This window comes from Lampetra fluviatilis, chromosome 4 (genome assembly GCF_964198595.1).
Source record: "Lampetra fluviatilis chromosome 4, kcLamFluv1.1, whole genome shotgun sequence".
Lineage (NCBI taxonomy): Eukaryota > Metazoa > Chordata > Hyperoartia > Petromyzontiformes > Petromyzontidae > Lampetra > Lampetra fluviatilis.
Genome location: NC_136278.1, coordinates 26,508,336 through 26,533,500, shown reverse-complemented (window position 1 = coordinate 26,533,500; position 25,165 = coordinate 26,508,336). Strand labels below are relative to the sequence as shown.

The 25,165-nt window shown below is 46.4% G+C and overlaps 1 protein-coding gene across 15 annotated transcripts in view; it reads left to right on the top strand.

Moving 5' to 3' along the window:
* Positions 1-25,165, top strand: part of LOC144931700 (microtubule-actin cross-linking factor 1-like) — a 244,250-nt gene that overhangs the window by 190,400 nt on the left and 28,685 nt on the right. For 13 of the 15 annotated variants that reach the window (XM_078855898.1, XM_078855897.1, XM_078855893.1 and 10 more), the window contains 18 exons: positions 567-785; positions 7,205-7,366; positions 8,142-8,312; positions 9,663-9,829; positions 10,922-11,081; positions 11,561-11,887; positions 12,140-12,224; positions 12,508-12,749; positions 13,590-13,916; positions 15,774-15,881; positions 16,904-17,122; positions 18,481-18,684; positions 20,204-20,435; positions 20,960-21,186; positions 21,660-21,782; positions 22,084-22,185; positions 23,240-23,341; positions 23,886-24,059. In XM_078855898.1, coding sequence (XP_078712024.1) covers positions 567-785; positions 7,205-7,366; positions 8,142-8,312; positions 9,663-9,829; positions 10,922-11,081; positions 11,561-11,887; positions 12,140-12,224; positions 12,508-12,749; positions 13,590-13,916; positions 15,774-15,881; positions 16,904-17,122; positions 18,481-18,684; positions 20,204-20,435; positions 20,960-21,186; positions 21,660-21,782; positions 22,084-22,185; positions 23,240-23,341; positions 23,886-24,059 — 3,351 coding nt within the window. The remainder of the gene's footprint in view (positions 1-566; positions 786-7,204; positions 7,367-8,141; positions 8,313-9,662; positions 9,830-10,921; positions 11,082-11,560; positions 11,888-12,139; positions 12,225-12,507; positions 12,750-13,589; positions 13,917-15,773; positions 15,882-16,903; positions 17,123-18,480; positions 18,685-20,203; positions 20,436-20,959; positions 21,187-21,659; positions 21,783-22,083; positions 22,186-23,239; positions 23,342-23,885; positions 24,060-25,165) is intronic. The other 2 variants (XM_078855899.1, XM_078855894.1) reach the window with 1 other exon arrangement.

The window sequence follows — 25,165 nt, the reverse complement described above, 5'->3', positions numbered from 1 at the left end:
AAACTCAAATCCAGCAGATCATCACGCGATGTTAGAGTATGGCCTGTATAGTGAGATATTACAGAACCAATTCTAGGGGCACTGATATTGAGAAATATTTGTCGCGTGACCATTTAACAGGTTGTTATTTTGTCAAGCTAATCGATACATTTAACGTGCATTTTGTGCAGTCATCCGTGAAAAAGCTGGCAATGCAACCTCCATAATTTTCAGAATCCGGATTAAAACCACCCTGGCATTGCCGGCTCAATGGTTTGACTCCTCAGCCACATAGTCACCTCCTAGATTTCATTGTATTTAATTTCATCCTCTACCAGTACCTAACCTGGGCACCACGAACTACTGCTGGTCCCCAAGGCCGTGGGAAGCGGTCCGCCGATCTGTTTGCGGATATTAATTTTTTTTTCACAAAACACCATCGTTTTTATTGCATCTTGCGGTGCGCAAAAACATTTCTGTGGGGTGAGAGCGGTCCAGATATGTTGGCGAACCACCTACACTCCCCAGTGCTCATCAGTGTTGGATACAAGACCGTGTAGCTAAAGCCGATGTGTTCACGCTGACAGAGGGAGGTGGAGACCCTGAAGAAGCAGAGCGGTCGGCTGGCCGACAGGACGGACACACGGCAAGCGGAGTTGCAGGAGACGCTGGCCCAGGTGGAGGACTTCCACCACAAGATACAGGTGCTGAGCCAGCAGCTGCAGTCTGCCGAGGCCACCGAGGACGGACAGGGCCCGGTCGCTGCCGAGCTCGAGCTGATCAACCAGCAGATGGAGACCTTCCAGGTATGCCTCGTCATTGCGCTGTACCTCCGGATTCTCAATGTGTCAAGCAACTTGTACCTCCTAATTTAAGTAAATTGTGAGGTTTTTTTTTTATTTGAGGGAGTGAGATTAAAATTAAACAAATTGAGATATTGGATTTTTTAAAATTCCTTACAACAATTTTGGATATTTTTTTTTATTTATAGACCATTAACAGTGTAAGAATTGAAAACGTCTTCGTGCTAACAAGAATTGTGTCACCTAATGTCACGTGACACCCCTGTTGGCGGGAAAAGCACAGATATGCCAAATTAGGGACGTCACTTCCTGTGATGTCATATTTTTCATGTCGTGGGGATGCCCTCATCCAGAAGTGGATTGGGGAAAAGGCCGTACACGTACATCTATATTCTGTAAAAAAGAAACTTAATTTGTCCATCTGTGCAGCTTGCACTGTGAGTGAATTTGTTTGTAGAGTCGAGCAAAGGCTTATTCTGACCGGAGTAACCTGGGACCGATATGATTCATCTCATGACATTTGACCTTGATTAAAAAAACACAAGGGAAAATTGTCACTGAAAATTATTTGGGGGTTTGGACATGTCTAAAATCTTTTTCAAATGCACATTTTTTTAATTTTGAGATTAGTTGTTTAGCAAAATTAAGACTTTTAAACCGTGAGTATTTTCTAGTAGTTTTTCATATGCACAAAAACCATGGTGGAATGAATGTTAAATTATTTTTATTTAGCATTGCAAACAAATTGTCATCTATAATTTTGCACATGCTATGAACGTTATAATGACATTTTTGCTAAACAAAAATGTTTCAAGAACAAATGTCCTCTTTTCTATTGATGGCGAGATATTATCTACCTCACCAGTTTTACAGGAGGTCATGGCTTCAATGCCGACCCTGACACTTGTATATTTTAAGTTTGCGTGTTCTCCCTGTGGTTGTGTGGATTTTCTCCGGGTCCTCCGGTTTTTCCCTCCACATTTAGAAACATGCATTTTGAGTATTTGGCTGATATAAATTCAGTTGAGCTTTTCATTTGTGGCCAGGTCGATTCTGAAAAAGAGCCATATTGCTCAGTTTGCCTTACTTGGTAAAAAATGTTTTTTAATTAAATGTAGACTTTCATACCTAAAGTTTCTGCTATTGAGGTTAACAGCTGATGGTCAATGTCAAAAATAGAAAATCACAACGCCCTGCTCATGCGTAGTTTTATGTTTGTTCATTTTGTAAGAAGCAAAAAAAAATGCTCGCAGTTTTCCATAACAAAAATTTTCTCAGGCTTATGAATAATTTATGTGAGAAGTTGTGCGTGGAGGTCAGCCAACCGTGCATGACTTGCTGTGCTGTCGGGTCTGTCCTTTGTTAGCCGGTTTTGACGACTGCCTTGCACAAGCATATTCAATGCGTCTCTCAGTGGTGAAGCTTCTCTTTCAAACTGCCAAGTCCACAGGCCCTTTTGAATGCTACAGTAAACGCTGTATGCAGATCATATTCCAGCCACAGAACATGCTTTTGACATCTCCGATTTATGTTTCATGGCATGGCCCTTTTTCAGATGGGCGCATGCAATTATTTTTAATGATCGATGCAAGTCGTTTTTAATTGGTTTCAGTTAATTCGCTGTTTCTGGTGGTTGTTGTGCATTTGTGTTGGCAGCCTCTCATCGTCTTTCCACGTCAACATTTGTCCAACAGCAGGGATAACAAATGCCTAAGTGTACTGACATGATTTCTCATGACAGCAACCCCTTTCAAAATATTAGCATGTTTATTTGGCCCTGCTTGTGACAGCTAATGTGTTTACTTCTCAATACTGCAATACTGCATTCCATGGTCAAATTCCACGTTGGTTTTTTTCAAAGCCTGAAAAAAACATTTTGTTTCATATACAATAAAACCATTGCAAAGATTTTAATTTCTGAGAGTAGCGTGAATTAACGCGCAAGGATTTTCATACGGGCAGCAAGATTACATTCCAACAATGTTTTCCCATTCAAAAATCCCCACGCTGAGACTTGGCAGTGTCCCCTCTCTAAATGCAAACATGTGTACGAGCTTGTACATCCTGCTTGTAGAGTAAGCCTGTGAGAAATGGGTAAGGGCATTGCTATTTTATTGGATGTGTTTTTGGTTGGGGGGGAAAAAAATCCCCGGTTCCACCACAGGCCCCCAGTTGATGAGTTGTCTTAGAAGACTACATCTGACAGCATGCTGGGGCTGTCTTTGTCTCTTTTGCATGTGTCCCATTCACTGAAGTTAACCCATATAAATTAAGCAACCATTGGGTTGGAGTTACTTTTAAGCCTTGCCAACACTTAAGTGAATGCTAAGACTGTCTTCCTTCTCAATGCATCTACATCTCACAGCTGCTGTGTCTGACTGTTTCAAGACGTTCCATAAGATTGGGTTTATTACACACATGTCCATATCAATAGATGTTGGCCACATTTTACAAGCAGCAAATGAAAGTTGCATTTACAATGCAGTACTCTTGGCATGTGTCATTTTAAAGTTGACAATTATGGCCTTGATTTACTTGCTTTATTTTTTAAACGTTGGTATTGTTTTTTTAAAAATGAAATGTAATAATCTCAGCAAGAAAAACACGAAGATGTAGAAAAACCATGGAAGTTAGAACATGTTTAAACAATCGTGGCCCATGTTGGAGGTAGGGAATCAAAATTTATCACCTAAGTTTGGAAAAGCCATTGTGGAAAGCAAGCATTGTTACATCCAATGGCTCGCTTTGCATTGTCTGCCCGTGTTTCTCCAACTGCTGAAGCTCCATGCGGAATTAAGTGGATCAGGAGGGCATCTGCGTGAGGCCCTGCATGAAAGGGAAATTGGGGCGTAAAGAAAGAATGAATGAATGCAGGCTTTATGTTGAGGGAGCGGCTGGAGAGTTGAGGCCAGTGCAGTGTGGCGTGTGAACGTGAGCGCACACTCTCCCAGCTTTCTCTCTGTTGCCTTAGCGGGTTTGATTTTATGGTTTTATTTTTGTTCCATACAATATTTACAATCCAAATAAATTGACAACGTTTAAAGTAGAACTACGGGTAATTCAGGAGTAATAAAAGGCTAAACTGGACAGAAGGGTCTCGGCCGGCTACGTCGGTCACTGACGGGTCGTGTGTCATTTTATTCAAGTTGAAGGCGGAATAAAGTTTCTAACAACTTAATGGTCATCAAGGTCGACAAGAGTTGAAATGCGTGCTCTTGAAAGTTGTTTATGCAGTACGCCAGCTTATGTGTGTTCCTCTACGCCATAGCATCACCTGGGAAACTTTTAGCGAAATGGGGAAAACTTCAAGCAAGCCTACCTGCTTAGGCCGTAGCTCGTGCGCCGGGAAGGTGGCCGAAGACGAAGCCTACGCGGACGACTTTTACGTCCCGCGCCGAACGGTCTTCGATACCGTCCGACTCAACGACCCGATTGACGGTGTGTCCTCATCCAATGGAACATTGAAGTCTGTGCAGGAAGACTTGAATTTGAACTCCAAGTGCCTGCCTGCCCTGCCCAATGGCTCTTTGCAGCGGGATTTAACGAGAAAGGACAGCAAAACCCTGGACAGAGGCAGTTACGCCACCTTGCAGCGGGATCTTGACACGGACAGCTTCCAAGGCACTCTCCGAGGACGGGTTCCGGCAGACCGAAGATCCTGGCGATCCGTTACTGGGCACGAGGTCACGGAAGTGACAGAAGTGATAGAAACGACAATTACTGAAATAATTGAAATCACGGAGTTTCCCGTCACGGTTGGGCGCAGACACGTGGAGGAGTTCGCCGTTGAGGTTTGCTTCATCGGAAAACCTTTGTTGTGTGTCCGTAAGTTGTGAATGGTGGTGCGCGTGAATGGTAGCTTCGTAATGGTTACCCCATTGTGTGATCTCAGCATTGCATAGCATAGTCCTGTAGCTAAAGTAGCCGCGTGATGTCGATGCAGCAATATATTCCTAAACCTATTTGTGCGGAACTTTTTTGGGGGGTTTTCTTTGAGCACTGTATTTTGGTTTCCTCACACATGCCAGGCACTCATTGATGGAAATGACCAAACTTCCCCATGCATGTATTGTGTTGAACTTCTCTCGCACAGTACGTGTTTTGAGACTCTGTGAAGATATCCTGGGTGAAAATAGAGCGGATTGTTACCGTTTTTATCTCTTGACTTTTATTACTATTCATGCTCGTCGTGTAAGTTAGTATTTGAACGTGGCCTTGGCCTCCCCTTAGTTAATTTAGCAAGGAGCGGGGAGACAAAGACAGCCAAGTTAGGCGCTGTCAAAACCACTTCATCATGTACAGCGCCGGAGTTAATAGTTGCTTGCTAATAGCACTTGTTACAACATTCAGCCTAAATGGGGCATCTTTGTGTGAAGTGTGTATGTGTCTGGAGTGTGTGTTTACACATGTGTGTGCAGCAATTTTGTAATGAAATATATTGGCAAAAAGTTGGCAGTTTGAATTGATATGCTGTGGATGTTGGCAACTGGTGAATACGACTGTGAGACGGAGTCTCTTGTATTTTTTAAAGAATAAGGACTCTGTAAACCATTCCGTTTACTTTATTTCGGTGTATATATTTGAACTCGGTTATTTATTGCAATTTATCTTTTTTTTGTTCCGACCTTTAATAGTTTCACAATAATACAAGTGCTGTATATTATTAGGCCACAAATATTGATCCTATTAACATTCTGTTTAAAGGTGTGTTTGTAATTGTTGATAGATTTGGGACACTTAAAAACAGATTCTTGCCAAATACGCTTGCAAATGCACTGGTATGTTAGCCAACTACTTGCAATGTTTAGCCGAATTAATTGCAGGCTGCTCCTTGTTCATGTGTAGTGGCTTTTGTGTCGCAATTTTTCTAATGCTGGCCTGGGAAGTGGCAAAGTTCTTCAGATCAAATGAGGCCATTGCACAAAGGAGCACACAAACACCTGCGTCAATACGGCCTGATTAATGGACAATGAAGAGGAGTGCACATTTGTACTTCTCACAGTTTTGAACGGATTTGAACAGCGGTTGTGCAAAAGATAAAAGTGCCGCAACAGGGAGTGTGATTGTTTAAAATACGTCCCCACAAAGTTATCCATCTGATGAATGCTATGAAAATGTTCACGACAAGATGTTGGGTTGCGGGTTTTAACAAGAATGTTGAGGGAGTTTCGTGCTTTTTCAGTCTACCACAAACGGTATCTTGAAATATGCCTCGACGCGTAGCCTCTCTAACAAAACATATTTGGCACAAACTAAACGTTAGTGTATTTTTTGACAATATAAGTAAAAATAATTAATGAGCAGACAATACTCATTAGCCCACACGGACTTCCAGGATTGCATAATTTTAGCGCCATTGGTTTAACAATCAATCAGTATTGATATACTACACAGTGCCTCATCAACAGTCAGGCTTGCTTGAACCAATGCCGTAATGTGTCAACATACTTTTATTTTTGACATGGAGGGACAGATCTGTGAAGGTTTATTGTCTGGTGACTCATTTTGTTACCAGATGATTGTTTTGTGTAATGTATTTCACATTTTTGTATGAAAACTAAGGCCCAAACTTAACATTGAGGGTCCTTTCCCAAATACATTGGAAGTTCACCAGCACAAGACCTACTGCAAGTTTAACTGCAGAAATGTACAAATTAGCAGATTTACTAGAAGCATATAATTTACACTCCGTGTGCTTCAATGAATTTGTGCAATTCAGTCTCTATTCAATTCAATATTCATTTATTTTACTTTGCGGTGAAAGTGGCAATCTCCAGCAGGGATAACTTGAAGCAATGACATACAAGAACAACATTATTCTTGGTTCTTTCAGTAAAGTCACATAGAAGGGGAAAAAAATTAAACAATAACATTCTCACGACGTTTCGATTGCAACACAAGCAATCGTCATTAGGTGTGAAAACCACAGCAAGAACATTTGAAAAAAGTGGCGTTTTTTTATTATTATTTCCCTTCTACGTGACTTTACCGAAAGAACCAAGAATATGAATCCCTGCAGTCACAAAAGCTTTAAATCGAAGAACAACATTGTAACACTGATTCGTGGTCACACATCCAGATGCGTGTATTTTGAATGAAAGAGTCATTATTAATCAAATCTGGGCTGGTCACGTGAGCCCGTTGCACGCAACAGATAAGAATCGAACAACATTGATCCTAACACGTGCAATGTGGTCCTTGCAACACATGCATAAAGATCTATATTAACCGATACATCGTTACACTCCTCGGCCACACATTCATACAATGTGTTTAGCTCTACATCATTACTGCATTTACTAAAGCCATTCCAACCCATTTTGTTTGGCATCCCCTACTAGAAGCCATCACCGCTCGCTCGCTTGCACTCACTCGCTTACCGCGGCCGCCGCCTTCTCTGTTTTTTTTGTGGGTTTCCACAGAGTTTCCAGAAGGGAGAGGTGGAGCCCTTGCAGGTGAGCGTGCAGGAGTTGAACACGCTGGGCCACGGCCTGGTGCAGAGCGCCGCCAAGTCGGTAGCAACGCAGGGCCTGGAGCACGAGCTGGAAGAGACCAACGCTTGCTGGAACACTCTCAACAAAAAGGTGGGCTCCAGACTCGCGTCCCTAGAGTGTGGTCAGTCCTCGGCTCATGAACACAATTCGTTCTGGAGGCCCGTTCCTAAGTCGAACGGTTCGAAAGTCCGAGCACAATAATCTACCGTATTTAAATGCCCCCACACACACACACAAACACTTGCTCCCAGCACGAAGCAGACTCATTACATCCCGCGGAGGATCGCTCAGCTGAACAAAATAGTTCCACTGGTTCGATTTGCAAGCGAGACTTCGCGTTTTAAGTCGGTGTTAAAAAAATAATGATCCTGGAAGCTGGTTCGTAAGTGAGGGTGTTTATAAGTGTCGGTGCTCGTAAGCCGAGCACTGTCTGTACCCTCTTTTCCCCCACTGGCACATGTGAACCAAGGCAGCTCCTGGCTCCTGGCTCTCGCAGCGTGGGTGGATTTGCACGGGCCGTTAGCCGAAACACCACTGCTGGCGGAAGGGCCTCCATTTGAGAGAGCTCTAGAAAACCCCTCTATAGGGTATATTGGCCTATTCTTCCACGTTGGTCGGATGTCTTGCAAGAGGTGGGAGGACCCACACTTTAACCTCCGGATCACATTTATAGTGTATCCATGTGTTCTGCTGCATGCACAGAGGCGGTGGAGAGGATATAAGAGACTTGCCCATTGTTTCAGCTGCTGGGCCAGAGGTGGAACCGGCGACCCCCTGGACTCCAGATCCAGTGTGCTAACCGTTACACCATGGCAGAATCCCTTGTGTTTTGTGCTGTTGTTAAATCTCCGTGTTGGGTTTTCAGGTGGCCGAGCGAGCTGTGCAGTTGCAGAGGGCCCTGCTGCATTGTGGGAAGTTCCAGGATGCCCTGGAGTCCCTGCTGAGCTGGCTCGCCGACACAGAGGAGCTCATAGCCAATCAGAAGCCTCCCTCGGCTGAGTACAAGGTGGTCAAGGCTCAGATCCAGGAGCAGAAGGTACAGCAATGTCCGTTATTGTTTTGACTTCATATCCTTTGTCTGTACACGTGAAGGACAACGTTTCATATCCGACTCTCCGGGGACTGAGGTTTAATGGGAACTGTTGAAAGTTCAGATATGTTAACTGTAGTATATGGGATTTACTCCATGTACAAATCGGTTACTGGACAAGTATAAAGCGCAAACTGCTTTCAACATGGGAAAAAGCTTCACTATTATTAAGCAAATGTAGACCGCGAGATTTGTTAGTTAGTTAATCTTCTTCATTCCTTATGGGACATGAGGCCGCAGTTAGTTCCCTCCACCTGCTTCCTGTCCTTGGCAACATGTTGAGCGTCGCCCCAAGAGAGGCTGGTCGCTGCCGCCAGCTCCAACTTCACGGTCCTGCGTCACGTGGTCTCGGGTCTCCCAGGTTTCATTTTGCCCGGCGGTGTCCATCTTCGGGCAATTTTGGGTGTACGGTCCTGGTCCATTCTGAAGACATATCTGAGTCGCCGTCTCTCGATGTCCTGTGTGATATTAGGACAACCGGTCTCCCTGTACAGTTCGGTGTTGTGGATTTTGTTTGGCCAGAAGATGCAACAGATTCTCCTGAGGCACCTGTTATGGAGATTAGGAATACATTACTGGGTGTGAAGAGGTTGGATTGGTGACCATCCGTAAATACTTTACAGGGTGCCTCATCGGTCATGGCGGATACGTGACATTGTACTGTGTTCAACTATTACCATTCCATAGGTATCTCTCTTTAAAATAACATACTCATGATCTTTTTGCGTTTTATCTTTACCAGATTCTCTAAATATATTACATATTTTGACTGCTCAAGGATCTTAATAAGCAACCAGTATTATTGATCCTGTGAGCCAGGGTATAGATCATGCATTGAAATATATAAAAAAAAAACTTAAAGACATTTGTTTTTAATGACTCATGCCTGCAATTATTATTCTCCGAGATGAAAAGATAAATACGTAGGTCAGAGAAACATAACGCAAATTCGAGACGCTGCATTTACCGTAAAAGAAAGTGGGCTTGGGCAAGACACTTTCACGGGAATGGATGGTGACTAACGGACAAGGCTGCTGATGGAATGATAGCCGAAGGAGTGAACACACTCAAAAGGAGGATGACCATTGCGGAGATGGGGCGAAGTGTTTAGCTGTTGTGCAGAAGCTAGATGAAACCTTGATCCAGAAATGGATCACTCCGTCGAGATGGCAAGGACATCTGTTTAAAACATTTCTCTGAAACCCGCAATTCACACAGCTGCCGACCGTAGTGCATGTGTGGCTTCATGGTGCCGGGGGCCAGGGCGGATGTCATCATTTGTTGTTTCTGTGATAGCTCCTGGCGCTGCTATTGGACGACCGCAAGCACAGCATCGAGGTCATCCGCAAAGAGGGGCAGCAAATCGCCGACTCGGCCGACGCTCCCGACAAGGAAAAGATCCTCAAGCAGCTGTCCAGCCTGGGCCGCCGTTGGGAGGCCCTCACCTCCAAGGCCGATGCCAGGTGCTCATCGGGATTGCATGGCAGCGTTGAGCAGAACAGACGGAGAGTCCAGCCATAATACAGGGTTTTTTGGGGTTAGATCGTGTATAAATATATAAATGTGTCGTCAAACCCGCCAACACCCGACACAGCCAATTAGTAAGGGTTGTCACGTAAACAGAACGTGCCAATTCGTCACTAGTACAGCACTAACCGGTGTGTTGGAGAGCAAAGCCACAACCTTTACAATTTGAGTACGACGTTTTGCCAGTAACTAGCTTCATCAGGCAACAGCCAGATTGGTGGAGAAGTGTTTCGTTCCTTAAATAGAGGGGTAGATGTGATGACCAAAACCTTTGTGCTCTTCTTGCACGAAGTGGGGGGGGGGGGGTTGGGGAATTAATAAATGCTTATAAGTCGAGCCAGAGACGCTCAATGTTTCACGACACTGGCTTCCGGCACACTCGATGAAAGTCCATGGTAGATCGTTGTACTTTTGTAAACGTACGCATTCGTACTTGAAATCAATTGTAACATTTATTCATCTCTTTTCAGCAACCACTGTAAGTTTAGAATGTGCTCTATTGGACGTTAATGGGCAACGTCCATTTAAACAGACATAATTCCATCTCGCCGCATGAAATAGATGATTTTGTACTGAGACAGACTTTAAATATTTGTAAACATTTTTTACTTATCGTAAAACATGCTGCAGAGTTAAAAACAAGTGTGTGACCATTTTGATTTAAAGCTTTCGTGACTGCAGGGATTCATCTTCTTGGTTCTTTCGGTAAAGTCACGTAGAATGTAAATAATAAAATAATAAAAATGAAACATTATAAAATAATTCTCACGACGTTGTCTCTGTCTTCTCGACAGACCTGTTCTCCACCTGAGGACAGCTGCTTGCGTTGTGGCCGAAACGTCGTGAGAATTATTTTATCAAGTTTTATTTTTTTTATTTTATTACTTCCATTCTACGTGACTTTACCGAAAGAACCAAGAAGAAAAAAAACAAGTGTGTGACCACTTTAGGAGTTAATCGCCGTTCGGGCAGCGCTTTTCCAACGAGTTCTCACGAACGGTCTCGACCCGGTTGTGTTTGCATTGCAGGCAGAAGCAGCTGGAGGGGATTCTGGTGGTGGCTCAGCAGTTCCACGAGACGCTGGAGCCATTGTCGGAATGGCTGAGTGGCACGGAGAAGAAGCTGTCCAACCTGGAGCCCATCGGCACTCAGGCCGTCAAGATCCAGCAGCAAATCAGTCAACACAAGGTGTGGGATCCTGGCTCTTTCAGCCCCAGGATGTGTTACTATTTATTGTACTAAACAGCGGACGCATTTTAAAATTCAATTTTACATATATATCTTGAAATGTTTTCTCATCTTATGTTGTGGTGCATAAGAAGTTTAACATATATACATGTTGACTAATAATCGCGTTTTTTTTTCGAAATAAATTGTCTATTGTGTGTTTTATTATGACCGCCAAACATCAAGCCTGCCTACCATTGTTAATTCTTCGTTATTTATTTGCTTAAGTTTTGTGCTTGTGTCTCGTGCCTTTTTTGTCATCGTTTACCATCAAGTTTCCTTTTATTTACGTTTTTATTCCTTCCATGTTTGCTCGCTCATCACAAAAAACACACGCACTATTCTACGTGGGTGGAAAATTGACACCACAACAAAAACAAACCAAAAAACCAAAACGAAACCGGACAAAATCGCCCGCCGGCTTTCATCGCGCGCCGCAGTCTCTGGAGGAGGACGTCAACGCTCGGAGCAAACCACTGCACCAGCTGCTCGGCCTGGGCCAGGCCCTGAAGGCATCGAGCGGTGGGGGCGAGCGCGAGGCCGTGCAGGTGCAGCTGGAGCAGGTGCAGGCTCGCTACCTGGAGACGGCCGAACGCGCCAGGCGTCGCGGGGAGCTGCTGGGCCAGGCGCTGGCGCACGCGCGGCTCTTCGGAGACGATGAGGTGGAGCTGCTCAATTGGCTGGCCGAGGCGCAGGACCGGCTGGCCGACATGTCCCCCAGCGATCACCAGCCGGACGTGCTGCAGGCTCAGCATGATGAGCACCTGGTAGCATTGCCCGCCGGACCCCACATGCACCTCACTCGCGCTCCTCTCGTTTTCATTTCAGTTTTTTTTCTGTTGCGTTGAAACTTACGTGTCATTTTTTGCATTCTGATCGTTTTCGTTTTTTTGGTCACCCGTAATGTCTTCATGTGATTTGTGTTTTTTTGGTGCGCGTTTGGTGGCAGGGGGTTTGTTGAGTGGGGTTGCTTGTGGTTGGCTCGGGAATCGCGCTAAAAGGCCAGGGTGTGTTTTCAGAGCCTTCACGAGGAGATCGTCTCACGGAAGCAGACGGTCGACCAGGCGATTAAGAACGGACAAAACCTTCTCAAGCAAACCACAGGTGGGCGTTTATTCTGGAACAAATTAAATTTAGTTCCTGCTTATGATTATATTTTTTTACCATCACTTAATTATAATAAGGGATTTCCTACTCAAATGAGCATTGAGGCGGTGCTCATCTCCGATCAGCCAGCGGTAGAAATTCTACATTTGTCCAAATTGCTTACATACTTATCTCGCTATCTTCCTTGATTTCTTGTACACGAGGACAAACAAATGAAGTTCAGGGAAACACGGTCACTGTAACAAAGAGCTCTGCTTGCCCCGAAACGTCCGTGGTGCAGGCGATGAGATTCTCACCATCCAGGAGAAGTTGGACGGCATAAAGTCTCGCTACGCCGAGATCACGGGCAGCAGCACACGCGCCCTCAAGTCGCTCGAGAAGGCCCTGCACCTCGCCACCAAGTTCCACGGCACCCACCGGGAGCTCAACGAATGGCTGGGCCATGCCGAGAGCGAGATGGCTACCTGCGACACGCGCCTGGCCGTGGGCGAGCAGCTCACCGCGATGCAGGACCGCGTCAACGTGAGCTTTCCGCGCTTGCACCCAACGTCGCCGCAGCCGCCGCTGCCACTGCTGTGCTTGCTCCACGTTACGGGCTGTTGATGATCATAAGATGGGAATCGTTTAAAAACTTTTTGTCAGTCCATTGCTTAGTGAAGGCCTCCCCATGCCGTGTCCTTCATGGGGGTTATTTGTCGAAACTTTACCATGATAGTGCGAGCATCCCATGTCCGGATTAAATATCTTAACCTTGGCCGGGAATCTAACTCAAGTCACCAGGTTCATATTACGGTGTGCTAACAACTGTGCCGCTGCTCTGCCACGACTCGCATTATTCGATAAAAAACGCCATATTCATCGTAGGCTTATATTCCTTTTTTTACAGATATTACTGAATATGTGCACCACATCTCTTCACGTACAAATTAAGCATTCCGCGTTGACGAATTCCACACGGCACGGCGCAAGTTTTCATTGGCAGGAGATTCGGAACAAACAGCAGTCGGGACGGCGAGCAGCCGAGGCGTTCATCTTCTTGGTTCTTTCGGTAAAGTCACGTAGAAGGGAAATAATAAAATGATAAAAATAAAACATAATAAAATAATTCTCACGACGTTTCGTCTGACGCTGTCTCCCCGATAGACCTGCTCTTCACCTGAGGACGGCCGCTTGCGTTGTGGCCGAAACGTCGTGAGAATTATTTTATTACGTTTTATTTTTATTATTTTATTACTTCCCTTCTACGTGACTTTACCGAAAGAACCAAGAAGATGAATCCCTGCAGTCACGAAAGCTTTGAATCGAAGCCGAGGCGTTCTTACAACACCGATCCGTCCGATACCCCTCCCACCACCGCCGCAGACGCTGCACAAGGACGTGATGGAGCGGCGGCTGACGCTCGACACGGTGAACGAGGTGAGCAGCGCCCTGCTCGAGCTGGTGCCGTGGCGCGCCCGCGAGGGCCTCGACCGCCTCGTGGCCGACGACAACGCGCGCTACCGCGTCGTGAGCGACGCCGTCGCGCGCAAGACGGACGAGCTGGACGCCGCCGTTCAGCGCTCGCAGCAGTTCGAGCAGACGGCCGACAATGAGCTGGCGTGGGTCGCGGAGACGGAGCGCAAGCTGCGCGCGCTCGGCGACGTCAGCCTCGAGCAGGACACCACCACGTCGCAGCTGCAAGTCCAGAAGGTGGGGGGGCGGGGGGGCACTCTCCGTTGCCTCAGCTGGTCTTCTGGCTCTTGACTTTTTGCAAGTGAAAAATATCGTCGGATCCGCTAGCCAACCTAGGTCATCTCCTACGGGCTCCCCTATCGTGATCTCTCAGTACCTGCATATATTCTACTCATCCAGGCAGTTGTCACGCTCGCCCACCGCACACCATAATGCACTGCGTCCTCTTGCCAACCGCACAAAACGCCCAGCCCCATAATTAGAGCAGCCTGCAGAGTAACCTCCCCACCTCCTTCCTCTCACCCTGTCATTACTTTCCATATGTGCTCCCGCATGACAGATCACACAGAATGCAATACAATTGCAAACCCAGCATATACCAGAGTTATATGTGAAGTGCGCTTTCGCTAAACAGTCCACTGCTGCCTAAAGTCCTCCCCATGCCAGAATCAGAAAATTCATTTCTGCTGGAGGAATCCAATGAGCTATCAGGCTGTTTTTTTTCACAGATGTCCAGTGCAAGTCATTCCTGGAGGTTGTTTGACCAAACTCCACACTGGTCTGTAGGTGCAGGAAGGTCTTGCAGGTTTAGATATGTTTCCCCATGCCGGCAATGAAACTCAGGATGCCAGGTTTATATTGCATGGTCCTAAAACACTGCACCACTACTGCTGTACTAATTATCTAAATGTATATATATGTAAATGTTATCAGATTTTAGCGATTAATGAATTGGTTACTTTTAAAGGTTGTACATATTTTACCACTCTTGTCATGAACGAACATTGTCTTGTCACTGAAAATATATATTTCCCTCTCTTTATGCGAGTTCGGTTTGTGCAATTTTGCATATGCAGCCTACCTATTTCTACCAAAGATTAACTCTACGCGGTTTGAATCACTCACGTGGGACCACAGTGCGTGTGCTGTATGCCATGCAACAATGCATTGATTCGTCGAATGTGATTAATTGTTAAGCATGTCATAATCTATGTGTAAAGTTTATGAAAATTATATAGTGTAACTTTTTCGGCTACAAATACAACAAAACTGTAGAAAAGTTGGAAAATAGAGGGAAAATACAAATTGTACGAACATTTTTTTTATATTATTCAATCTTATTGCAACGTTATATTTCTGGGCGGAGGCGAGGGCAAATTATCACGCGTCTTAATACGCATGCAGTATCAACGTTTTCTTTTTAAAATTTCTCCGCTCTTCCGCTAGCGTTGACCGGGCGGTGAGTGGCGTGCTCGGTAGGAAGGCGTCACATTCGGTAAATGCTGTAAAATGTTGAGAGTAAACACAGAAGGTGATCGTGGTGCACGTGTGTGGGCTCGGACCTCAGAGGCTGGCTATTCGTGTGAGTCAGCATGGCCTGTATTACAGTTGCCTCTTTCAGTCCACCTGGCATTACTACGTAGAAGTTTAGTTTATTTTGAATTCCTCTGAATTATTAACTTCTTTTTTAACATCTTATTGCTGATGAAAAAAGGTGAGCCCATTGATTTCCATGTTTTGCCTTTTAGAACTATTGTCAAAAGTAAATTTGATTCGTGCTCAAATGCGCATCGAGGCAGTGCTCATCTCCTGTTTACAACCCTGAGAAAATGGTGGAAACTCCACATTCATATGGCAGGGATGAGCCTGCCCGTAGGACAAACGCTTTTGACTTCTACTGCAAAGTGGTGCTTATTTTAGCCGACTCCATAGAGATGGTGGGCTGAGACAACTGCCCAACCAGGATTTGAACTCGCAACCTGATTACAAGCCGCTCGATCTACCACTAACACTGAGCCACCTGGCTGGATCAACGTTTTAACTGCTCATCATTTGAATGGATGCTTATTTATTTCTTCTGTTTTTTGCCTTCAGGCGTTCACCATCGACATTCTTAGACACAAGGACTCCATTGACCAGTTGGTGAAGAATGGCGATGAGCTGAAAGTCTCATGCAGTGAAGAAGAGAAAGCTGCCATGGAGGTATTTTCCATACTTGGTTGAGATCAACATTATTCTTAAATAAAATGAAGGGCATCAGATCGTTGATTATTTTCTTTTCATACTCTTATACAAGTTCTTGCATTCCAAACCCTATGTAGTTTGGCGACGTTTCAAGTGAACTCCCTGTTTGCAAACGCCAAGTTATGATCGTCCCACAAAATTAATTAAACTTGCACGAAATGTACAGATAGGGCATTGATGTATCTGCATCCAACGAAGTGAAGTACCGTTGATGACTCTTGGACACCGTTGGTGAGGCACACGTATTTATTCCGTACAAGTAGTCACAACTGTGGACATACAATACTAGAGGGGGTATCGGCCCCCTCACCCGGCTAGCTGGGAATACACTGCTAGCTATCTCTGACCTACCTCCTAGTCCTCCACTAACGGGCTAGGGGAGGCTGTCTGGCCCGACACTGGTAAGTCGGGCTACGGTACCCGGAGTCCCAGAGCACTAGCTCTGGTTCTCGGTACCACGCCGCTGGCTCGGTCCTGCGCGGCCCTGACAAGGGCGGCGTCCCAGGGGAGTCCAGGGCTCTAGCTAGACGATCTTCGGTCTTCACTGGTTTAGCTTTAACATTCTGCCCCGAGCCCTCTGACACATCCCCCTTTATACTCAACCCCCGCTGAGGGGTGGGGCCCCGGGCTGCCTGGTGCGGACGTCGTTGAGAGCACCCCCCCCCCCCGTGCACTCACGTAGCCCCGCCCACTGTGTTTGTTTCCCATAAGCTGCCATGCATAACGGCTCTCTCTCTAACACCCCTACAGAAGTAAGAGTCAATGAATCGAATCAACATTTTTTTTTTAATGTTAAACCTTTTCCAGCAACAACACTTAACAAATGGTCGGTATCAGTAACAACTAGCCAGCAGAACTATCCAACCTGTCGTTGGCGAATGGGGGAGAAACGTGACGAACGAGTTCGGATTCAAACCCTAAGCAGGGATCTTGCGGTGCGGCCGGTCACGTGGTGGGATTTGTGCGATGGTCCCCTGCAGAGCAAGCTCGCGTCCCTGCTGGAGCGTTACGACGTGGTGAGCCGGCTGAACACCGCGCGCCTCAGCCAGTTGGAGCGCGCCCAGCTGCTGTCCACCCAGTTCTGGGAGATCTACGAAGAGCTCATGCCCTGGCTGGTCGAGACCAGAGAGTCGCTCGGCCACCTGCCCCCGCCCTCCATCGAGCAGGAGACCCTGCGGCAGCAGCAGGAGGAGCTGCGGGTGAGCGCTTTGCGGCTTTGTGCAGTTTGCGGTGGCAGGGGTGGCCAGCTGGGCAGGGGGGGGGGGGTGCACCTCCGATTAGCACAGTTGGACAGTTGGCTACGTACGATATGAAAGAAGTTCAACATACATGCATAGACTTACACAGAGACCCATAGACTCACACAGAGACCCATTGACTCACACAGAGACGCATAGACTCACACAGAGACCCATGGACTCACACAGAGACCCATAGACTCACACAGAGACCCATAGACTTACAGAGAGAACCATAGACTCACAGAGATACCCATAGACTCACAGAGAGACCCATAGACTCACAGAGAGACCCATATACTCACACAGAGACCCATAGACTCACACAGAGACCCATAGACTCACACAGAGACCCATAGACTCACACAGAGACCCATGGACTCACACAGAGACCCATAGACTCACACAGAGACCCATAGACTCACACGGAGACCCATAGACTCGCACAGAGACCCATAGTTTATTGTTCTTCCCCCACACCTCCGATGAGCACGGTTGGCGGCCACGTACGGTGCGAAAGAAGGTCAGCATACATACATGCATGCGTGCATTCGTGCAGTCGTGCAGTCTTGCATTCGTGCTCACCCTAAGAGCTGTCCGAAACGACACGCGTCATTTCTTGCTTGTGGTTAGTTCGATGGAGCCACTGGACATAGCCAAATTTATATCATTAAAGGAAGGTACAATGGTATAATGTAACGTGAGACCCTGTCTTAAATTTAGGTGGCTTTTTTTTTGTCATTTTGGTGACCTAGATGTCTCGTGTTAATGAGACTATCCTGGTCACTTGGGTTCTCAATTGGTTAAAGCAATTAAACTTGAACCTTGAACTAATTTTAGAGGGTAAGCCACTTCTTGATTGGGATTACCAACCAAGCAAGCCCATTCCCTCCAAGTACATTATGACTTTAGATAGCAATGAAGTAAGTTGAACACTGTCAACTAGAATAAACTTAAAGATACATCAGGAGTAATATCGAGTAATTTTTTTTTTATTTTGGGTTTTTAAATTTGTAGCATTTAGCATTCACGAAATTAAGTGTCCAATTGTCTTTATATTGCAATGCAATGTCACGTATCCAAGGCTTGTTAAAGTCTCAATTAATATGTATTATTTATTGGCACTCCAGCGATGTGATCAAAGGCCACGATGCGATTTAAAACACCAATGATAATTTTCAAATTTTTACCTTCTAGTTTTTAAAAAATTGTTGCTCACCCACTCCACCGGCCGCTAACGATGAGCTACCGCTGACCATCCACTGTTCCCAAGTCTCACCGTGGGGCCCCGTTCTTCCCCCATGGCTCCACCCTCTTAGCAATTGCGGGAGTCCATCGCGGAGCACAAGCCGTACGTGGACAAGCTGAAGAAGATCGGTCCGCAGCTGGAGGAGCTGAGCCTGTCGGAGGGGCCGGCGCTGCGCGAGAAGTACACGGGCGCCGAGCGGCTGTTCGAGGCGATCCGCGAGGACGTGCGGCAGCGCGCGCTCGGCCTGGACGAGGCCCTGTCCCAGTCGTCGCAGGTGCGGGGCCGCCCCATTAACTTAAATCAATTTTCTTTCACTTTTTATTTCACCAGGTGTAAGGCCCACATAGCTCTTTTTTTTTATCGGAAGCGGCCAGGCCACAGGTGACAGCTGGGTGAGAAAGTGGATTATCGCGTGGGCATTTATAGCAGCCGAATGCTCGTAAAAGCACGTCGATTCTGAAGGTGGAGGGACTAAACCGGGGGGACCCGGAGAAAATTCCACGCCACCACGGGGAGAGGGAACATGCAAACTTCAAATAAGCAGGCGTCAAGGTCGCGATCGAACCCAGGACCTCCTGTATACCAGGCGAGGTAGTTAACATCTCGCCACCGTGGCACCCCGTCGTATTTGCGTCTCCGCCAACGCCGCGTGACTCGCAAGGAGGACAGTGGGGCGGAGTATAATGAACTGGTTTTATTACCAGAATGTTATGTGCACACAAGTCTAATTATATTGAGCTGGATGTTAAAACAACGACTTACCGAGTTCCTGGTATGGTACTTATTTCAAATGTTTAACAATTGTCATGCACGTACCGTTGGAAAATGTAGGCGCAAAGTGTTGACTATGCCATACAGTCCCAGTGTAGATTTTTGTTTACTCTGCCTAGTATGGTGATTGGTGAAAGATGATGGATGCGTGAAACTATTCATTGTTTGAATAACTCGAGTGAATGTGCCATGTCTTTTGTTTTGTGAAAACTAAACTTCGTCTTTATGTACCTTTCCCATGCTCCTCTTGTATTAATAGCCAGCGACTGTGTTTGCTGGTTTGTGTCACCAATTTTAGTGATTACTATGCTACTAATTTCACGTCCTGATATTCATATATGCGTAATTTAAAATGTTGTCTGCTGATCATTTATTAGTTAAGTAATAAAACAATAACAACAATCACCCACTAACATAAATCTTGGTTTAAACTTAAGGCTGATAATTTCTTCGTGATTCACTTCATTTCCATTTTATATCTGGCTCTGTACCAAATTAACAAGGACAATATTTCATTCTATATGCTATGATCCACAATAAAACATGTGCTCTGACCATCTGAAATGCGTTTTCGGGCATATCCAACCATGTCCGATGGAAGATTAAACAAATGGCAGTGAAGCATTCTTTGCAATTAACACATTATAATTAAATGCTGCCATGATGTGATCCTGGTCTACTGCATGCCTCGCAAATATCGTCTTGCCTAACATGTTGATTTCTTGAATTCTGTGTTGCATGAGGACTTAATCTATCACATCGCTACGCTGTTTGCTTTTCTGTGCATTCTTCTGCTTGGATCTCTGAATGGCTTCTACTGATGTTCAGATTAAAGAGGTAAGTGTATTTCTGTCTGCCCGTTATTCGCAACATAACCATCTGCAAAGTGCTGCTAGTTTTGCAAACTCCTTTAGGAGGCAGTTGTCTGTTGTTGTTTTTTTCTTCTGTTGACAAGTACTCATTTTTATTTATACACGCGCAAAAAACAAATCACGTGCACTCTTGGTCCACTTTGGCTCTAGTTCCACGACAAGATGGACGTGATGCTGGAAGGCCTGGGCAGGATCATCGAGCGGCTGCGAATGCCGCCACCCATTCCGGCCGAGGCAGAGAAGATCAAGGAGCAGCTCGCGGAGAACAAGAACATCGCTCTGGAGCTGGAGAAGCTCCAGCCAATGTTCAACCTCCTCAAGGAGAGCGGCGAGGAGCTCGTGGGCCTCTCCGGGGGCGCCGAGAAGGAGCTCAATGCTAAAGGTTTTGTTTACTTTGCCACCCTTGTTGTAATCCGAATATTTATTTATATACTTGAGGAATCCAATGAGCCACAAGGCTCTTTTTCCCAGATGCCCAGTATGGAAAATGGGCATCGACACTTCAACGTCCACGTTGCGTTAGAACAGTGAACAAAATTTGTTAAATTCCTCTTGATATGCAAATTCCTTTGTCAAGGCGCCCCTTCCCCCTCCAACCCAGCTTAAATATTCGCTGCCATGCCTGGTGGTGCCCATTCAGACGCTGTCTTTACGACAGACCTGTTCTTCACCTGAGGACGGCTGCTTGCGTTGTGGCCGAAACGTCGTGAGAATTATTTTATTATGTTTTATTTTTATTATTTTATTATTTCCCTTCTACGTGACTTTACCGAAAGAACCAAGAAGATGAATCCCTGCAGTCACGAAAGCTTTATATCGAAATTTAAGTTAAACATACACGCATACATATTGAAGCGTGTGTCGTTGGCCGCCCCACCCCCCCCCCCCACCTTTGTAATGACGCAGCCATCAAGGACAAGTTGGGCCAGATGCTGTCGCTGTGGGAGGAGATCCAGTCTCGCTCGGAGGAGCGGGAGAACCGTCTCCTGGACGTGCTGGACCTGGCTGAGCGCTTCTGGACCGACCTGGGCACCATGCTGGCCACTCTGAAGGAGACACGCGAGTACATGCAGGACCTGGAGGAGCTGGGCGTGGACCCGTCGCTCATCAAGCAGCAGGAGGAGTACATGCTGGTACGCGCGCGCCGCTGTGGGTCAAGGGCAAGGTCCCGTCGTGGCCAGCGCTATCGATGCCGCCACACCCTGCCGCTGTGTACTTCTCCTGTGTCACGTGATCCTCCGATGTGTTATTGGGTCGTTAGCGCGTGTTGTCTGTCACGGTGTCTGACGTTTCGCTGCACGTGATGGCGAACGGCACGCTGTACGGCCCAGAAGCTCATCGGAGAGATCTACGGCACAACTGTAAATCCTACGCAGTAGCTTACCTAGGTATTGTGAAGTCAATGTCAAACCCTCAAGGTTTCGTCTCCCAGTATCCCACCATCTAGTTGTTGGTCTTCAAACTAATTTACTGACCTTTGCATACCCACTCTAATGCCTTGTGTGGGCGGTTTAATGGCACTAACATTTATATTGTTTTAATGAAAGTCATAGATATAAAATGAAATGCAGCAGTACTAACAGACAACCTGTTGTATATCAATCAGGCTAACAAGAATGACATCGATGGATTCCAAGAGGACCTTGAGATTCTGAGGTATCTGGGAACAAATCTGATATCGGCTTGCGGAGAACCGGACAAACCTGAAGTAAAGAAGAGCATCGATGAGGTATGATTACACACCCAAACTTCGTTTTAAATTTTAAACATGAAATCAAAAGTACGTCACACACACATTTACGTTAATTGATCAAACAATCTTCTTGGTTCTTTCGGTAAAGTCACGTAGAAGGGAGATAATACAATAATACAAATGAAACATAATAAAATAATACAATTGATCAAACAATGTCTGTTGTGCCGATGAAAAAGTCCCTTTGAATTGTTTACATGTCATTGAATGCATTAATCGATCAAATATTGTTGTATTTTGTACTGAAGGCACTGCCACTATGCACTCTTTTTTAAAGATGAATTCTTCCTGGGATCGGCTGAACAAATGCTGGAAGGACCGCATGGACAAATTGGAGGAGGCTATGAAGACAGCCATGCAATACCAGGATGCATTGCAGGTTGGGCAGCTCATCCATTTCTTCATTCCTCCACAACTCTTGCATGTGCCATTGCATTGTTCACTTGCCTGCACCGCTTGTGCGTAGGTCGGTCAAAATCCTGACAGAATTAGGCCAATGAAAGGTCTCGCCAACATATTGTTAGGCTTCTCTCGAAGACTCGTTCATGCTTTCGCATAATATACTATCAAAACTGTTTCATAACAACACCATTTTGCGACAATGGCAATCATTTTTAAAAAATAGAGCAGTAAGATTGAGCCTAACATAATTAACAATCGACGGGCTTTGTTCAGTAACTGACGGCTTCTCGTCTCTGAGGAGGTGTTTTCATGCTGTGCCTGAGCAAAGCGAAATGAAATGCTCACTCGGCTTTTATCTACCCGCCACGACCCACATGGTGTGGAGAGAACCCTCATCCAGCAGTGGATTGACGAAGAGGGTTGCACGCATACGGATGTTGCGTCCACCGGGCACTTGAATGCCCCAGCAACTCAGAGAGCCTTACATCTCATCTCAACCATTCCAGTGCCTTGCTGCAGTCGAGCCAAATGGGTACCCCCCCCCCCCACCTCGCGTCTCCCTCGTCCCCCACCCATCTCCCCAGCAGTGGCAACTGTCTACGTGCTGCATGTGGTGTGCGCAGCCGGTCCACAATTGCGATTGCGCTGCGGCACTGGACGTCTTAATTGAAAGAGGGCTTCATCTTCTTGGTTCTTTCGGTAAAGTCACGTAGAAGGGAAGTAATAAAATAATAAAATTAAAACACAATAAAATAATTCTCACGACGTTTCGGCCACAACACCTGAGGACGGCTGCTTGCGTTGTGGCCGAAACGTCGTGAGAATTATTTTATTGTGTTTTATTTTAATTATTTTATTACTTCCCTTCTACGTGACTTTACCGAAAGAACCAAGAAGATGAATCCCTGCAGTCACGAAAGCTTTAAATCGAAATGAAAGAGGGCTTTCGTAGCTCATCGCATTCCTCCAGTCCAAATTCAAAGATTCTGATTCTGACGCACGATAACTGTGCGCGCTGCGTAACTCGACAGAGCATGTTCGACTGGGTGGAGAACGCCACCACGGAGATGGAAAACCTGCCGCCTGTCGGAACCGACCTGGAGACGGTCAAGCGGCAGATGGAGGATCTCAAGGTGAGGGGCCGCACATTTCCCTGCGTTAGAGTTTCTCTTCTCCTCCTTCTCGTCGCGTTTATTCGGGGGTGGCGGCTCTGAATCGCATTCGCCACTCCGCCGCGTGAGCGGCATCCTCACGGCTTCGGCCAACGCTCACCACAATTCCCCTCGATCTGGTCTCTCCGTCTGATGGTGTTTGTCGAGAGTATGTTTAGATGTACGTATCCTTTATTGTTACCTTCTGAGAGCAAGAGTCTCTTCGGCAGGGGAGACCTGAACCGCAAAGCAATGCAATAAAATTTGTAAACAAATACGCGAAATATCTAACAACCGTGAACATGATGACCAGCTGAAAATCTGACTTAATTATGAGTAATGAATGAACAGGACACAATAATGCATTTTATATTTTTAAAAATGCCACTTCATCTCCAGGAAGATGCATTTTAGCTATATAATTGGCATAGAATAATGTTCTTATTACGTGCATGTTTTAAAAGCAATTATTTCTGAATGCTGTTTGATGAAGCTGGGACGTTGTTTCCCGTTCCCTTTTTTGCAGCAACTGAAAACCGAGAGCTACCAGCAGCAGATCGAGATGGAGCGTCTGAGCCACCAGGGCGAGCTGATGCTCAAGAGGGTGAAGGAGGAGGAGAACCGCATGGTGATCGCGGGGCCGCTCCGCGACCTCAAGGAGCAGTGGGAGACCCTCGACACCAAAATACTCAGCAGACAGGTGTGTAATCAACCAGGTCGACGGCAAGCGACTGTGTCTCCGTCTGTTTATTTCTTCGTTATCTGGACAGCTCGCGTTCCGCTCTCTCGGTTGTTCCATGGCGCGTCGCGTGAGCTGGCGTCCCGCTCCCACGCCGCCCTCTCGCTCTCACTTCTCCGCTCCCACGCACCGCTGGCAGACGGCTCACTGGGAGCCGTCTCCACGTCGCCACGTGGCCGATGGCTCGCGGAGACCCGCGACGTGGCCCAGCTTCCAGCTCTCACCAACTGACCCCGAGCCCCTTCCGGCTCCCCCTTATATCCCCTTCCCGCGTCACCCAGACTCCGCCCTTCACCACACCCCTTAAGAACTTTCCAGATAATACCACCCCCTAGCGCCCTCGGGCTCCGCCCTTGAACCCTGCCCCCAATGGTTCGTGTCGCCCTGTTGGCTTAGGGGCTGGGGCGGCGAAGTCCCAGCATACGCTCGCATTACAGGTGCAAGGGCATTGGCCGAGTTTGCAGCTCTGTTAAGGGTTCTGCATGTCGAGTGAGACTCAATGGGAAGTGTATGAATTGAGTGATGGTTCGCAGACCTAATCGTTGCATGAAATTGGGAAAGTGACGTCTATCATTTTAATGTTTCTATGAATTGCGAGCGTCCTTGTAGGAAGTGTCGTTGTCAGCCTGCCGCTCAGTCACAGCACTTGTGTGATTTTCATTTGAAGAGAAAGAGAAGGAACCGAGAACGTCTGGTATTGATGATTAGCCATGCATGACCTATGACCTTGACCGAGTTCTGAAACCGTGACGGCAAACTGTCTCCGTACCAATGGCTGTGAATAGTGCACTGCCCGGTGGACACAGCAGGTATTGCTCATGATGTCAAACGTGGCTGGGTGGTGGAGGGCAAAGCGGAAAGAGGCTTGAGCTCACGCATTTTTATTGACAATTGTAGATCGGAATAAAAATCACCCCATCTGATTGATTGGCTGGTACCGCCACCTCTGCAATTTTCGCGGCATTTGTTTAAGTACCTTTCGCTCTCTGGTGTGTTTTTGGATTGTACCGCGCGTGTTGTTCGGCGTGATGTCCGACGTTTCGCTCCACGTGCCGGGAGCTACTTCT